Below are 17,466 nucleotides of genomic sequence, written 5' to 3' on the forward strand. Positions count from 1 at the left end.
GGGTCAGGACAGGGGGTGTTTGCTGACCCCACGATGGATTTTGGGTTATGGGGAACCCTCACTCCCAGGGCTTGGCTTTGCCATGGAACTGGGAAGGTGCCTCGGGTAGAGCTTCCATTTCCTCCTTGCAGATTTTTTTTTTTTATTGTTATTTTTGTTGTTTCTTGAGGGGAAGTTGCAGCTGAGGAAATAGGCAACACATTCCTCTGCCCAAGGCCTTGTTCCCTGGTGGAAAATTCATCCCTTTGGAGATGGCCCTTATGGCTTGGCAAAGGCAAAGGATGGGGAGGGGACAAGGCACAGCAGCCTAAAGCATCAGAGATCATTGCCCTTCATGCAGGGAATGTGCCAGGGGAGGTTCAGGTTGGGTAGGAGAGAACAGTTCTTTACAGAAAGGGTGGTCAGGCACTGGCACAGCTGCCCAGGGCAGTGGTGGAGTCACCATCCCTGCAAGTGTTCAGGTGTGGATGTGGCCTCGGCAGTGCTGGGGGAACAGTTAGATCAGTGATCTTGGAGGGCTTTTCCAACCTCAGTGATTCCAGGATTCTGTGATTCTGAGCACCCAGGCACAGCTCCTGCTCATCTCACCCATCAGTGTTGCTTCCTCCTCTTTATGAACTTTGGGGGATGTCACTGGGTTGGGAGGGGTGAGAAGGAGAACACAGGGAACTGTGGTGCCAAACTGGGGCTTGGGGCTCCTCAGCATCTGCTCTGTTGGCAGGAGGAAGCAAAAATCCAAATTAAAAAGGGGCACGGGCATATTTATGGGTCCTTGTGCTTTGCAGATGTTTGGGTGAGATGCAGGGCTGCTTTTTCCCCCCTCCTATTTAATAAAAATTAAATAGGAAACTGCCAGTGTCTTGCCCTTTGTTTAAAGGGAAAAAAAAAGGCAAAATAAAAAAAGCACTTCCTGCATTTCTGTGGCTCTGAAGTTAATAACGCCAGACAAGGCAGGTAGCAGGCCTGCAGTTATTTTTATGGCACATTCCTGTGTCAGACCTGTTTTCAGTTGCTTTTCTCCTGGCCAAATTTTAATTATTTGGGGTGAAATTTCCATGCTGGGCTCTGCTGGCTCCTGAAAAAACTGAGTGTGTGTTTTGTGTTTCAACTAAAATTATTCAGCTGTCTCTGGGAAGGTGTTTGGGGGAAGCAGGGTGTGGGTTTAGGTTTTTTTTCCCTTTTTTTTCCTCAGATAAAACAAACAACTCAGCCCTTTTTAGCAAGTGGAGAGGGAAGGTGCTGTGGGAGAGGAGCTGGGGCGAGCGAGGTCTGCTCCTCCTGCCACCCCCAGGCAGAATCAGGGACATCTCCCCTCGGGATGGAGCTGAAGGCCAATCATGGGGGGTAGCTGTGTATGAATGAAGAAATAAATGGATTTAAACCCATTTTCCCCCTGGGGAGGACTGGGGCAGTGGCAGTGGGGGGTCCCAGCAGCCCTGTCCCGTGGTGGTGGGAGCAGATTGGAGTGTGGTGTCTGTGGATGCAAATCCAAGCAAATTGAATGCTTGTTTTTAATCATAATTTAAGTGATCAGGCAGCAAGCCCTTGCTTAAATCAACTGAATTCTCATTTAACATTTTTATTGCTCTTACTCATTTTTTGTTTTGCTGTAACTGTTAAAACATCAGGGATCTTTTCCCAATATAGTGTAACCCTCTTGATAAACACGGACTGCTCGGGTCACTTGTACATCTGCTTGGACCCCATTTTTTGACACTTTATTCTACTAGGAGATGTTGACTGATACATTTCTTATTTATCACATGATTTGCTTCTCGCTTTTGACTCGAGTCAGGAGCATATGGCCCGAAACCACATTCTGCTCTCGAGCATTTTAATTTAAAAGATATTTATTAGCATTAGTTAAACAAAACTACCTTAAATGTAGCCAGTATGTACAAAAGCAACTTCAGGAATCATATTTTAAATTGTAAATGATTTTATGGGGGAGATTATGTGACTGATTCTCCAACCTGTGTTTCAGTGCCCCCTGTCTGGCCTCCTCCCTCGCTGGCAGATGCAAACTCTACTCCTCTGCTTTTCCAACTAGGAATGAAGAATTTCTCTAAATAATTACTTGAGTAAATGGGAGCACAGGAGATTTCTGTTCCCCCTTCCCAAAGATGTTACTTTGTTGGAAGTTGCTCTGCCCCATTTCAGCACATCCTGGTTAAATGGTGATTTCAGCCATTCACCCCTTTGACTTGCTTATGCTTCAAGAGAGCTGGAGAGGAACCTGGGGCAAGGGATGGAGGGACAGGACAAGGGGGAATGGCTTCCCACTGCCAGAGGGCAGGGTGAGATGGGATATTGGGAAGAAATTGTTCCCTGTGAGGGTGGGGAGGCCCTGGCCCAGGTTGCCCAGAGAAGCTGTGGCTGCCCCATCCCTGGAAGCCTCCAAGGCCAGTTTGGAGCAACCTGGGCTAGTGGAAGGGGGTGGAACAGAATGATCTTTAAGGTCCCTTACAATCCAAACTAGTTTGGGATTCTGTGATAATTAGCATGGCCTGCAAAAGGCACCAGCAACCCTCAACACTGGAGTCACAGTGGACTTCCTGCAAAATAAATGGACAAAGCTTATTTCAGCCAGATTTTCAAAGACATGTGTGCACATCTCCCAGTTTTTCCCTGTGCTGAAGGAAAGCCCAAGTGGAGCCTGGGGGATGAGGAGGTGGCCTTTCAGGTGGGGTGGTGGCCTAGAGGATGGGGTGGTGCCACCATGGCTTGGGGATGTTCTGCTGAACACTGAGGTGCCCCTTGCCCAGGCTGCACTGAGGAATTCCACCAGGGGTGATGGCTGGTCCTGCACCAGCCCTGCACCAGTGTCACTGCCACCGACCCCAGGCCGGAGTCTTTGGTTTCCAGATTATTTCTGAGATGTGCTCTGTGACTGCTGAGGGTCAGAGACACCCAGTGGAGTCCAGGGCATTGCTGCCTGTTTGCACAGAGAGCTGAGGGACAGCAGATGGCTCACATGGATCAGCCCATACTCACTTGGCTGAAATATTTCCTAGGTATTAAACTTGTGATTGTGTTTATTTTGCAAAGTTTGAGGAGAATACCCTGGCCCTTTGCTTCCTTACTGGGCTTTTCCACCTGCACATACCATGTACAATCAGAGGAAATGATCTTCCCATGCTTTGGATGGACATGTGCTCTCAAGCACCACAGGTGCTGGAGATCTGGGATTAAATCATCCTGCAGCCTTAGGATGGGCTGGGGTTTGCTGCACTGGGCACTGCAGAGGTGCTGAACTAAACTGAGCTGTTTGTAAAAAAATTGGCAGACAATTGCATGTTTGGAAACTGGAAAGTGTGTGAAGGTGTATCCTGGTGGCACTTTTGGTGAGAATGTCTTTCCACATCCATGGAGAACTTAAACCTTGAATACATAATCACGTTCTAGAGTAGAAAACTCAAGTAAACCATATTTCCATGCAGAACTTGCCCCATCTGCTACTGGATCACTGACACTTTTTCCTGTGTTTTGTTTTCACACCTTAAATAGGCCACACCAAATCTTGACAAAAGCTCTGTCTGCTGCAGCAAAGGGTGAGAGGAGGGGAGATCCTGGGTTTGAGACTGACCCATGGCCTGTTTTACCAGGAGACCATTACAATGTACAGGTGCAGGTTTGGTGCTGGACTGGTTAATCTTTTGAAGACTGTGCTGGGATAACATCCTGCAGAGGGTCAAAATTTAGTGGAGGCTGGGGCAGGGTGATCTGCAAGGTCCCTTCCAACCCAAACCAGTCTGGGATTCTATGGATGGGCTTATTTCAGCATCCAGAAACCTTTAAGACAGGTAGATCTGATCTCATCCAGACTTAGCTCAGTGTTCAGGTCTAATGGATCATCTTCAGGAGCATCTTGGATGTGGGAAACCATCTAGACTGAGTGCCTTTTTTCCCTCTTTTTCTTATAAAAAAGGTTTTCCTCGGCTTTGCTGCTGAGGAAACTCCCCAGCACTGGGGGGGTCACTGTTGTACCTCCCTTGCTGTGCCCTTCCTGCAGATCATGTCCTTTGCACTGGTCTGTGCCGTGTCCTGAGAGAGCAGAGTCCATGAATTGCTGATGGAAAGAGGTCAAAAAGCAAAAAAATGGCATTGTAAATAATAATAAAAAAGGCAGAGAAGAGAAGTCAGGCAGGGCAGACTGGGGAAGGTAAGCAAAAATAGAAGTAAGTAATAAAATCGTGTGCTGGCCCCAGAAGGGGCCGTGCAGTGGGTGGGGGGTGGTCGGGGTCCCCACCTCACTTATTTCCATCAATTCATTCTCTCAACCCCAAATGCAGATCTGAAAAGGAACATGAAATGGATGCCATGCACGGTGGGGTTGGGGTGGGAGGTGAATGCCCCCCGAGGCACAGCCAACATGGGTGTGTGACCAGGCTTGGAACACGGCATGGAGAGCGGCTGGGCTGGGCAGGGGACTGGGACCCCTGCAGGGGGGCACCCAACATCAGTGTGTGTGGGGAGAAAGGCTTGCTTATGTGGAGCATGAATGACTTTGCAATCTCAGAGAGTTTTCCAAAGTTGAGGTTGGCTCTGTGCTTCCCAAACAGGAATATTTTCATTTTTGGGAATATTTAGTGGTGAGGTGCCGTGGGGTGTTCAGGCAGGGCCCAGGCTGTGCCTTGGGCTTTGTCCTCAGGATTTGGTGCCTTCCATGAGCACTGGGCCTGGTGACCCAGAGGGTGGTTGGGCACTGACCAGGCTCCCCAGGGCAGTGGCACAGCACCAAGGCTGCCAGAGCTCCAGGAGGGTTTGGACAACGCTCTCGGGAATTATTGGGGTGTCTGTGCAGGGCCAGGAGCTGGACTGGATGGGATTCCAGCTCAAGATGTTCCATGGTTCTATGATTTGGCAGGTTGTTTTCCCATGGAATTTTAATGGCAGGAGCCTGGACAAGGTCCCTGTGATCGGGCATGTGGCTCTGGGTGACCTGCAAGGTTGGGTTGTGCACAAACTCTACACAGACAGGAATTGTAATGTGCTCCATCTCTGGGGGATTCCGAGGCCCCAACACCCCACAAGGTTTCTGCCCTGACTCTATAAAGTCTCCTTTCTCCCCTTTTTCCCCCCCTTTTTTTGTACACACAGATCTAATCTTCTAGAAAATGCCCCGAAGGTTTGAGCAATCTACCAGTTGCAGGAACCCATAAAGCTTTTTTTTTTTTCCATTGTGTAAGCATGACAAATCATTAATTTTTGATTGATTGCTTTGAATTATGGGTGCTCTGACATCCTTTCTGTAGCTGAACAGCTGTATAACAAATGAACATATCAGTGCTCACAAAAGATTGGAGATCTAACAGAAGCAATTACATTGTCAGCTCCTCCCTTCTGGCTTTTCCCAGGCAATGGAGGGAGGAAATTTTTTAACAGAAATTCCTCAAGTGGCTCAAAATAATAATAATCATCATCATAATAATAAAAAAATACCTTTTTGTAATTGAATTAGATTTTTATCTCTTCATTTCCAGTGGATTTCATATCCTTTCAGAAGCCAGGACATGTTTCTGCTTTGTGTAACTCGGAGAATCCCTTTGAAGAAAATTTTACATGAAGAATTAAAAAAAATAAAATCAAATTGCAATTTTTTGGTTGCTATTCCTTTAAGATTTCAGAATTGCACCAGTGCACTAAATGTGACCTCCATAACTTTTAAATTAAGAATTTATGCTGGCTTGAAATTTATGAAATATTTCAGCATGAAAGAAAGCCTTTTTCCCTCAGGAAAATTGAGCAATAAATCACAGCACTCTCGATTTACTGCCCTACAGCCAGCCAAAGATAGGATTTTTTTCCTTCCCCCCTTCGTTCTGAAAAAAAAAAAAAATAAAAAAAATGTAATCATATAAGACAGCTTAGCTGCTATCCTCCCACTCTCTAGAATTTTTAATTTCAGCTGTTTCTGCTTGGATTTATTTCCAATATTCCTGCTCGGCTTTTCAATTTCCTCAGTTATTAAATTTTAATTCAGTGCATTAGCATTTAAATTAAAAAAGGGTTTATTTTATCGAAATCGTTGGCTGGCCCCCATCCTGCTGCACATGAATTGCCTGTTTCTGCCATTTGCACAAAATGTGAAATGCAGCTAATATCTTTTAACTTGTATTTGCACAAATTCAGAAATAAAATTTCTGGGTTTGGAATAATATTGTCTTTCCGAGGAAGGCTCATCAGTGAGCCGGGGAAGGAGGCAGGAGGAGACCCTGAGCCCTCCCTGCTCAGCCCTTGTGGCCTGGAGAGGCTCATTAGGACATCATTAGGACATGGGTTCCTAACGAAGGGAGGTGGCCGGGCTGCCCCTCCAGCCCAGGACTCGGACACAGCCTGGAATTTGGCTGTTTCTGCCTTATTTCCCACCTGCCAATGGCATGTTTTAAACAGGAGGGATCGTTCTGTTAGACTTTGGTTGCACAAGAGCGACCGGAGGGAACTGCCCCAGGGGGAGCCTCCATGGTGGGGCTGGGGCTGAAATCCTGCCCCAGCCTCCCACATTCCAGGGTAAGGGCCCAATGGGTCCCACCAGTGCCAAGGTGTGTGTAACTCAGCATGGAAAACCTCCAGTGTTTGGGTGCAGCCTGGAGCTGGAAGCTTCTGCAGAGCAGCCTTGTCGTTCTCAACTTAAACAACCTTTCTTTTTTGATGTCTTAGGCCGACGAGAGCAACAGCAGTGGGCAGAGGAGCTCCTCCAGCAGGTAGGGATGGTTTTCTCTGCTGGGCTTTGCTTGGATGTGGTTGTCCATCTCGGAGCTGGGGGTGGTGAAGGGTGACTGCAGGACAGGCATGAGTGGGAGCTGTCAGAACTCAGCCTCCATACAGCCATTTTTGGGTTTCACTGAACATGAGTGTAGGAGGGATTGTTCTGGCCAGGGGGCTGCAAGAAGAGGTTTGTGTATGGTGTGAGGTGGCACAGCTGCGTGCACAGGCCATGGCACGATGAGGCTCTTGGATGGAGCCCTTGGGCCGTGTGTGGTTGGGTGTGGACCCTCCTGCTCTCATGTAGGGGGAGAGGAGAGGGCTGTCCCACCACCCCAGCCCCCTCTGATCCTGCTAAGGGGCATCTCTGCTGCTCCCAGTCCTGGAGAGGGACATGCTAAGCTGGGTCTGCCCTGTGCTGTGGCTTTTCCATCTCCCACTGATGCTGTGGGATGTCTTACCTTGCTGGGATACTCTGGAGATGGTGCTGCTTTGTCCCTCTCCATCTCTTACTCGATGGAGTCAGTCCCATGCTGTGAAAGTGTGGAAGAAGGGGCACCTTTCCTTCCTTGGCCAGGCACAAATTCCTTCTGGTTGGGTTTCCACTGGGGCAGTGGTGGGAGCTGAGAGCAAAGTGTGGCTTTGGTGGCAGTGGGATTTACCTGGTCTCATGAGTGCTCGAAGCCAATCCAGTTATCTGCCATCCACAAGCCAAGTGGCAAACTGAGCTCCCAGGTTTAACAGGTTTTGTGGTAAAAACAGGCAGGACATGAGAGATGCTGGAACAACACTGAGGAAGCATCAGGGAGGAGAGTGTGTCACCTGGGAAGGAGAGTGGCTGCAAGGAAGCATGGAAATGTAAGAGCTGGAGAAGATGGCAGGACAGTCAGAGGTGCCATCCCGTGGTGGGGTGGGCACAGCTGTGGGGGGTGCTGAGCACTCGGGGTGTGTTTGTGGGTCACATCAGCGTGGAAGGGGGACAATGGACAACAGCAAACCAGAGCCACTCAGGCTGCTGTGTGGGGGGGGGGGGGGCTGCACCCCATCCTGGCATCATCTCCAGAACATCTCCTGCCCTTCTCTCACGAGGGGCACGGGCAGCCCTCGGGGACACAGGAGGTGGCACCAGGACGGGGTGGCAGGAGCCCTGTGTGTGCATCAGTGTGAGCTGTGAGGAGCAGGACCAACCCTGGGCCACCCAGACCAGGTTTGCCAGTCACCACTGCTGGGCTTGGCACTGCTCCCCTACCCAGGGCAGGGCACCAGTGTTTGTGGAGCTGCCCCTGGGGGGACACGAGGCTTCTCCCTGGGGGCCCACTGCCCTTGGCAGCACAGCAGGAGCACCAGTGAGCTCCAGTGAGCTCCAGTGAGCTCCAGTGAGTACCACTGATCACCAGTGAGTACCACTGAGCACCAGTGAGTACCACTGAGCACCACTGAGCACCAGTGAGCACCAGTGAGCACCACTGAGCTCCAGTGCTCCTCTCAGCTCTCCCAACCTCCTTCAGCTCAAGTGCATCTTGTGTCCTCCCCTTTGTATCTCCAGTGACACCATCTCTCCAGTGACCACATGCTGGACCACCCTCCTGTCCGCTCCAGGGACTTGAAAGCCCTGCAGAAATTTTATTCCTCAGGTGGAACAGGTCCTCCCACGTTAAAAGCCTGCTCTGTTCTGATCTCCAGACTCTGGGTGTGGATCCTCTCCCTGCCTCCTGCTGCTGAACGTGCTCAGTCCCTGCCTGGTTCGAGTGTTCCCACCGTGGTGGCTGGTCCCTGCCCACTGCCCTGGCTCTGCCAGTGGTGTGTCAGGATGAAACACCCTCATTCCTGGCACTGCCTGGCATTGAACACCTCTGGGGAGCACTGGGTGTCTGTCACAGAGGAAAAGCTCCCTTCCCCAGTTTGGGGGGACTCCTGAGGGTGGTCCAGCAGTGCTGGCTCTTAGGATGCTGGGAATTAGCCTGAACAAAGTGCTGGAAGGAAAGCACAGGCTGAGGAGCCAGGCATTGCTGCCTTCCCCTGCATTCTTTGTTCCCACTCTAACTCAGTTTTGCAGCTCTCACCAGAGGGTCTTGCAGAGCAGGGGGTGAGTTCATCCCCCCTGTGGCAGCTGATCCCTCAGGGGGCCCCTATGGGTGTCCTCCCTGCCCAGGGGTGCCCTTGGGGCTGAGCACCTGAGCCCCCTCCTGGTGTGAGCAATGCCCTTCCCAAGGGCAGGGATGGAGCTCCCAGCAGCGTGGGATAAATTCCTGCCCTTATCCCTGTTCCTGTGTACGCACAGGGGAGTGTGGGGCTGGTCACTGCTTTTCACTTGGACAAAAGTGGAAGCTAAAATCCACTTTGTCATCTCTCTGACTGAACAAAAGGTGGTCAAAGAAAGGAAAATGACCAATTCTGTTTAAAAATAATAGAACAGCATCAAAATGTAATATTTCAAGAAAGCTCTATCGGTGGTTGAAGGTTGAAATGTGGCTTTGACTAAATTTGTGAGGTTGTCAGTGGATGGAGATGTTTTCCAGAGTTGTTGTTGCTTGAAACCCTCTCTAATTGCTAACTATTGAGGAAACTTTTAACAATTAATATCAGTAAAAATATAAGAATAGAATAGAATAGAACAAAATTAAAATAAAGTTGCCAGGACTTTTATCAATTATTATCAGTAAAAATATAATATAATACTATAATCAAAATAAAGTTGCCAGGACTATCTTTTTGCAACTAGTTTTTTTTACCATACCACGCTTGATCTTAAGTGGTGACCATAGTACTGAGTCGATCCTATTTTTATTTTTTTGTTGTACTGAATTGATTTTATTCTGTTTCAAGTAAATGCTGATGGCTCTGGAGGCACAGGGGTTTATGATCTCACCACCCCCAGCTCTGCTGCGCCTGGTTTTGCCTTTGGAAGGACCTGGGTCACTGTGTGCAGCGGAGAGTTCGTGGTGGCTGTTCTCCTCCCTGATTAACTTTGTGTGGTTCCTCCACCTCACTGAATGCTCAGTAATGGGAAATTTTAAAAGTGAAGAGAATTCTTAGGAGCATAGAAAAAAGCCCTTCCTTTAAGGGAGCAGGAAGAGCTGTTTGCCTTGGAGAAGATGACAACTAAGAGACAACATGACAAAGCTGTGCATGTTTTTGAACACTCCAGAAAAGGTAGATCAGAGGCTTCTTTCTTCCTTTTGCAAGGAAAAAAGAGACAGTCAACAATATTAAAAGGCAGCAAATTAAAAGCCAATAAAAGGCAGGATTTTTCCTTGCATGATGGGCACTGATCTGTTGGAGTGTGATGCCAAGAGTCGGGTGCTCAGGGGGGCTTGAAGGGGACTCAGCTGGAAGATGGATCAGTGACATGGGCTCTGAAATTCATGGAATCACAGGAGGGTTTGGGTGGGAAGAGACCCTAAAGATTGTCTCATTCCACCCCCCTGCCATGGGCAGGGACACCTTCCACTAGCCCAGGGTGCTCCAAGCCCTGTCCAGCCTGGCCTTGGACACTTCCAGGGATGAGGCAGCCACAGCTTCTCTGGGCAACCTGGGCCAGGGCCTCCCCACCCTCACAGGGATTTCTTCCCAGTATCCCACCTGGGATGGGCAGTAACCCTGCCCTCTGGCAGTGTGTGATAGTTTAAAGGTAAACCAGCAGGGGAAAATGAACTCAACCCAAAAGAGAGATTATAAGTCAGAATAACAATTTAATAAAATAATACACTAAGTACAATTATACAGACAAACAATTGGTTTTAACCCACAAAACCCAAATGTGTAACCCAGCACCCTGGGGCATGAACAGAGTGGTGTTCCTTGGGCCCCCTGAGTCCAAAGTAAAGGGAAAGGGGGAAAACCTGTTGGTGAGAGAGCTGTTGCAGTCCAGTCGAGAGTGGTGGTCTGCAGTCTGGTTGAGAGCAGTGATCTGCAGTCTTCCTCTGGATCCCACGAGTGGTTAAAAAGGTCCCAAGACTCCAAGATTATATATCTTCCAGTTCAGGCAGGAATGCTCAGTACCTCCCTCAGGGCAGGGGGTTCCTTAATGGGTGTGAGGACAAGAGCAACTCCCATCTCACAGGCCTCTTAGCACCTAGTTTATACCTGAGGAGTCAGGCTCTATGTGCAGAGGGTGTAAATGGTTCATTGATAACAGTTTCTGGGAAATGGCATGGAAGGCTATAGAATACACAGTTTTGGGTTACACCCATCCAGTGATGGACTGGTCTCAGCTGTCCTAACTAGGACACAGTGGGAAGCCATTCCCCCTTGTCCTGTCCCTCCATCCCTTGTCCCCAGTCCCTCTCCAGCTCTCCCAGAGCTGCTTTAGGCACTGTAAGAAGCTCTGAGGTCTCCCTGGAGCCTTCTCTTCTCCAGGTGAACCCCCCAGCTCTCCCAGCCTGGCTCCAGAGCAGAGGGGCTCCAGGCTTGTGATCAGCTCAGTGGCCTCCTCTGGACTCGTTCCAACAGCTCCATGTCGTTCCTGTGTTGAGGGCCCAGCATGGACACGGTCTGGCCCCATCCCGTGGGTGAGCACACGGCTGGGGATCACTTCCCTTGCTCATGTTCACTGGAGAGTTTCTTGAAGCTTCTTCAGAAACCCCTTCTGCACATGGTGGACCAGATTGGGTGTCCTCCAGTGGTGTGAGTGTGTGTGACAGTCCTGGAGGGGTTGGTGGGATGGCAGGGCAGTGTGGGAACAGCACTGGGAGCCTCAGGCTCGGGGTGAGTGTTGGGAGCCTCCATAATGCCATTGTAAAACTAACTACTTCCCAATAATTAATGTCAGCGTTCAGATGGTGGGCTCTGGATCTTGACAAGAAATAATTGAAAAACCAAATGTGCAATTATGTCTGACAAGCAGCGTGTGCTTTTCTTGGTCACCAGAGCCTTGTGTAGTCATGTGTTAGACACGGTTTTATATAATTATTATTGTTTATATGGCGGGTGTCAGAGGAAGGAGGAATTTTAGTTTCAAGTCCTCTGTTGGCTATTTATTTTAAAGTCATTAGATTTGTTTTCAGACTTAACTACACTTAATGTGCGAGACTCCTGCTGAATAAATCAGACCCTGATATAGGAGCTGCATCTGTTTGCGGAGGGAACGGAGCCAGCTGGAAGCTGAGCCCCGTCTGCACCAGGGCTGTCACAGCCGGGAACCCGCTCGCAGCACAGATGTAGCTGTGGAAAAGTGTGCTCTGCTCCCAGAACAGGGATGAAATCCCAGACCTTCAGGGCTCTGAGCTGCCTGTGAGGGCACGGGGGGCTGTCATTTATTGCAGTGTTAACAGCTCTGTGATGCAGGTCCCGAGAAGGATCTTGGAGATGGAGGTGCAGCAGAAGGGCTCTGGGTGCTGCCCTCGAGCAAGACAGTGCTGTGCAGTCAGGGGCATTTCCAAGAGGTGCTTTGGGACGGGGCCTGGAGGTCCCCCAGCACTGACGTGGTGCAGTTTTCCCTGATACTCTGGACCAAGCCACAGGGCCTGGGTAGTTTGGGGGTTTCAGTCTCTGTCTTAGAAGATGTGACCTTCATAGAGTCACAGAATGTCCTGAGTTGGAAGGGACATACAGGGATCATCCAGTCCAGCTCCTGGCCCTGCACAGACACCCCAGCAATCCCACCCTGTCCCTGAGAGCATTGTCCAAACACTCCTTGAGCTCTGGCAGCCTTGGGGCCGTGCCCACTGCCCTGGGGAGCTTGGGAGGAGAAGGTCTTGAGAAGTGGTTGCACCTATGTTGCTTCTTCTCAGTTCACCTTTCTCCAGCCTCCCTGGCTGCATCTTCCCCTCTCCTCCCCACGTTCCTTGCTCTGTCCTTTGCCGACACGTCCTTCCCAGCAGCTCCTGTCACTCAAAGGAGGGTCTGCCCTGGAGTGGCACCAGCTCTTCTTCAGGCTCCTCTTCCAGTCCCCCCCAGGTCCCCAGCACTGGGGGAGGACAACCTCCGTGGGTGTCCAAGCTGGAGATTGTGATCCTCCAAACCTCAGGAGAAGGCTGTACACCCTGTGGAGGGACAGGCCTAGGGCTGAGTGTGTCCAGGAAGCAAAATGATCTGAATTGTTTCTTTTTTCTTTAAAAGACAACCTGTGGGATTTTCAGTCCCAGAGTGTGAAGAGCTTCCGACTCATCCTGCGTCAGAAGGAGAGAAAATTGATAATTAGTCAAGGAATTTAATAAGCTGTGGTGCTTGCTGAGGGGATCTCACCAGCCATCTCCAAAAAGAAACAAACCAACCAACCAGCACAAAACCCCCCAAAACTCCCCTCTGGCCAGTAAGAGCAGTGGATAGTTCAGTTGTTTACCATGAACAGCACAAAGCTCTGGGAAACCCAGACAGATTTCCTTGAAACCCAAAAGAAGGTCAAATGTCCACATACAAGGAGATGACAGCACTCAGGCACATCCTGTGCTGAGTTGGAAGGGACCCACAAGGATCAGTGAGTCCAACCCTCAGCCCTGCACAGGCCCATCCCCAAGGGTCACCCCCTGTGCCCCAGAGGATCATCCAAACCCTCCTGGAGCTCTGGCAGCCTTGGGGCTGTGCCCACTGCCCTGGGGAGCCTGGGCAGTGCCAACCACCCTCTGGAGGAAGAACCTTTCCCTGAGATCCAACCTGACCCTGCCCTGACACAGCTCCAGCCATTCCCTGGCTGCTGTCCCTGGTCCCCCCAGAGCAGAGCTCAGGGCCTGCCCCTCCTCTGCCCCTGCCCAGGAAGCTGGAACTACAAGTTGTAACTGAGGTCCCTCAGTCTCCTCCAGGCTGAACAGACCACATCCCAAGGTCCTGTCTCCTTTTCTGTCCATCTTTTCCCATGCTCTCTCCATCCCATCATCCCTGGCCATGCCGTGGTGCCATCACCAGTTTGGTGGCCCAGCCCAGCCCAGGCTCCTCATGGCCTTGTTGGGGATTTGTGGCCATTTCAGGCAGTTCTCAATCCCTCAGTCATTTCCTAGTCAAGCGACATAGAGCTCTTTCACCGATATAAATAAACCCTTAATCTATTCTCTTTGTTTTTCCCTGAATTTCTTTGTCTCTGTTGACATTTCCACGCTTGAAAATTTAAAGACGCTGGCAGCTATTCCATTATCATCTTAAATTCAGTTTTTAACCTGCATCGTTTGTGTGTCGCATTTTTTATCTGACTGAATTCTTTTGCTTTTGGCAAAGAGAGAGCGGCTGTTTTTTGTTGGATAAGCCAAATTTTTTTTATATTTGGTTAGACTTTCCTCTTCAAACCATCCTCAAGATATTCCTAATAAGGACTGAGGGGAATTTGTTTTGCTAATACCTTAGGAATTCTTTGTGGTTCTTGACTATTGTTCTGGTTTATATTTTAATATTTAATTTCTAGAGGAGAGGCAGCATGGTTTGGTCCTGGAGTTTACCTTCTCTGAAGGATTCGGAGCTGCTGAGTGTCCCTTGAGGAATGAACACACAATTAAATTCCTCTTAGACTTCCCGAGGCAGAGTTTGCTATCAGGAAAGGTTGTGTGTTTTCCTAGACCCAGATAGCTGAAAAATTAAGTATTCTGCTTTGTTTGTTTGTTTTCCCTGGATTTTAGCACTGACAGCACACGTACCAGCGAGTGTTGCTTTAGGTATTTCGGGGGGTTTGAAAGCTGTTACCTCTGTTTTTAAGAGCTGGCTGCCCTCAGAGGAACGTGGTGATACTCCTTGAGGCATCTCTCTTCTGAAAAGCCTTCAGGTCCTTCTAAATTTATGAGTTCCTTATTAATATTGGTATTTATTGAGCAAATTTTTTCAGGAAAACAGAATGGCAGTTACTGTCACACTTCTGCCTGCAGAAGGATGTGGTCTCACGTTTTGATTTCAGTTTATTTTGGGAGGAGAAAGCAGAAAACATAAATGTGTCCCACATAAGGACAGGGTTTGGGCTGCCTCAGAGATTTTCTCTGTGTGCCCAGTAAGTGTGATGGCTCCAGGTCCCACTGCTTGACTGGGAGCAAGGGCCTCACAGTGCTCGAGAGCTGCACATTCATCCTTGGCCAGGATATAAGGGACCAGCCTGTTCAAGAAGGTCCTGTGTGGCAAAGAGGGGACCCACCAGCCTTGTGAAGAAAACCAACCAATCCTCCAAGAGTGCAGCTGTGGACAAAACAAGCACAGAGAGCAGGAGGAACTCCTGCAATGGAGCAGAGACCTTCAAGTCCTTAAATCATGAGGTTCTCAAGAACGTGTTGCATGTGGAAGATGCCCAGGAGCTCTGAGCAGCTTTCTTTTTTTCTATTCTTCAGCAAGTCTTCATTCCACTACTGCTGATGGAGGAACAAGTTCCCATTCCCTAAAATAATGTCAGAATATGAGTGAACAGGATTTTCCTATAATTTTGCTTTCAGAGATTAAGTCCATACTTTGGGAATTCGCGTTAACATTTTGGAAAATCGTGAAGAGAACTGAAACCTCCTGGTGGAACATGAGGGACCATGAACTTGTTCCACTGTGTGACCAAGTGAAAATCTGGGGTTCAGACACAGCTCCAGCATGTGCTGCCACTGCCAGTGTTACCAGGAGTGCTGGTGGCACACTTGGGCCTGCTTGGGTGTCTGTCCTGTGAATTGTGGATGGGCTCCCAAATGTTCATGGAAAGAGTCAAGGATTAGAAGGAATATTTTAGTGTGCACACAGTTGCATTAAGTAAGTGTTTGCTTTGATTCATTCAAGAGGCAGCAGAAGGGGGTGTTTTCTCCTATGGAGGGGAGATTCCCAGTTAGAGAATCTCTTTTCCATCAAACCAATGACCACAGGCAGCAATTCCACACTGGAAGTACAGTTTCAGAGAATGATCACTCAGAGGAGGGACCCAGCAATGTGATGGTTATTCCAGCACTTTACAGCTCAAAAATCAATGCAGCCCTTCTCAAAGAGGCACCAGCTCAGGCTGCAGGTGGAGTTCTGACAGAGAAGCATCTCTGTGAGCTGTGACATGGGAGGGTGAGTTGATCTCTTTGCCTTTCAAGCTGTGATGGAACATCTGAAGCTGGACCAGAGACCTGGAGACGGGAAGCGAAGTGCTCAACTGTAACACTGGAAAAATAGCTCCTGTCTTTTCTCTCTTTTAACCCTGAACTTGAAAATCTTTTTGCCTAGCGATGTCTGCAGAAGAGATCTCCCCGATGGAGGACACCAGGTAGTTCCTCTGCTTCGTGACCCACTCCACTTCCCTCCTCCTGGTGTAAGGCACAGGGCCTGGGCTGCCTCAGGGAGCCAATGAGAGCTGTGGGGATGGGGTGGGAAGGCCACAACAACTAATTTATCAGACAAGCAGATTTTCAATTTACATCTCTCTTTTTCTGTCCTGCTTTCATCATCTCCATGTAAAACAAGAGTTTATTTACACCTGCTCTGTCTGTTCTACTTCCCATAGCCCCAACCAGGACAGGAACCTTCTGCTTCTTGTAAAACCATGGCAGATGTCTGTAAATTGAGCCCAGTTTCAGCCTCCCCCATTTTTTGCTTCCTTTGCTTTCTGGCAGCTGAGGCCTTTTGATCTGGCATGTGATGAGCCAGCTTTCCAGGAGACAAGTTGGAACCTCCCCTTGGTGATGGTGTCTGGGTGGGCTCTGTGGAGCACGTGCCTCCAGGTGCCTGTTGCACGGCCCTCGTGGCTGCGTTGGAGTCCTCACTGAACCTCCTCGGTGCTGCAGCAGAAGAGCTTTCCAAGGACAGCACAAAAGGGTGTTTCAATACTTGAACTGGGCACACACCATCCTCTGCTGAGGGGGAGGTGGGTGTCACCACAGAATCACAGAATGCTTTGGGCTGGAAGGACCTCGAAGACCATCTCGTTCCATCTCCTGCCATGGCAGGGACACCTTCCCTGTCCAGCCTGGCCATCACTGATATCATCAAGGCAATAGTGATTTGGTTTTCCAGCTTGAGTGGTGTCCAGGAAAAACCCAAAGATGCTCCACATTTACTGCTGGGGGAAAAGCCTTTGTTGTTTGCAGGTGCTGGTTCAGAGCAGTGTGTCCTCCTCCACATTTGTTTCCTTTTCCTCTCCTTTTGAGGAGCTGACGTTGAGGACTGATATTTCACTGATCTCACTTTACCCCTCCCCAAAAGCTCAGCAGGATGTGTGCTGTAAAAATAGCCTCATTAGAAGCCATCTGAGTACACATGCAATCACAGATCACTCAAAGGGAGCACAGAGCAGGCATGTTTCTGTTGCTGTCTTCAGAGAATTACATGACAAATTATTCCTAGCTGGAAGAAATGTCCTTTTATAATTGGGTTTTTTTCTCATTCTTTCATAAGGGAGGAGTGTGTGTTTTTAAAGTAGCTTTTAGTCACTTTCATTATTTATGAGGATGCTACTCCAGATCAGAAAAAGCAAACTGCAAACGCGAGTTTCTTGTGGCTGCAGCAGCTGACGGGCCCTGTTTGCTTTCACTCATTGCTGGTTTTGCTCATCACAGCCAGAGAGAAATGCTCTCCAGAGATGGGAACAGCACCACACTACAGCCCTTCAGCCTTCACCCCTTCTGCTCTCCTCCTTCCACAGGAGACCAGCTGGAAGGAGCTTTCTGTCCTTCCCTCTGGAAGAGCTCCTGGCATTGCCCTTGGATTGCTGCTGGTGAGGCATCACCCAGACTGCTCAGCTTCACAGCCAGAACTGTACTTCAGGCCAATCCTGTTGCGCTGCATCATCAATCTCTGCTAAAGCCTGAGGCCTTCACAAACTTCCTCGGGTGTAGGGCCAAGGAAGCTGGACCTAAATGGGTCCAGGAACCCATTTTTACCCCTACCTTTCCAGTTCCC

At 49.3% G+C, this 17,466-nt stretch overlaps 1 protein-coding gene across 5 annotated transcripts in view; it reads left to right on the forward strand.

Moving 5' to 3' along the window:
* The window catches only part of ZNF618 (zinc finger protein 618), a 169,137-nt gene that overhangs the window by 65,594 nt on the left and 86,077 nt on the right, over positions 1-17,466 (forward strand). For all 5 annotated transcript variants that reach the window (XM_051807911.1, XM_051807909.1, XM_051807910.1 and 2 more), the window contains exon 2: positions 6,661-6,704. In XM_051807911.1, coding sequence (XP_051663871.1) covers positions 6,661-6,704 — 44 coding nt within the window. The remainder of the gene's footprint in view (positions 1-6,660; positions 6,705-17,466) is intronic.

This window comes from Manacus candei, unplaced genomic scaffold, assembly GCF_025592945.1.
Source record: "Manacus candei isolate 608988 ecotype Guabito, Panama unplaced genomic scaffold, ASM2559294v1 h1tg000071l, whole genome shotgun sequence".
In the NCBI taxonomy this organism is placed as follows: Eukaryota; Metazoa; Chordata; class Aves; order Passeriformes; family Pipridae; genus Manacus; species Manacus candei.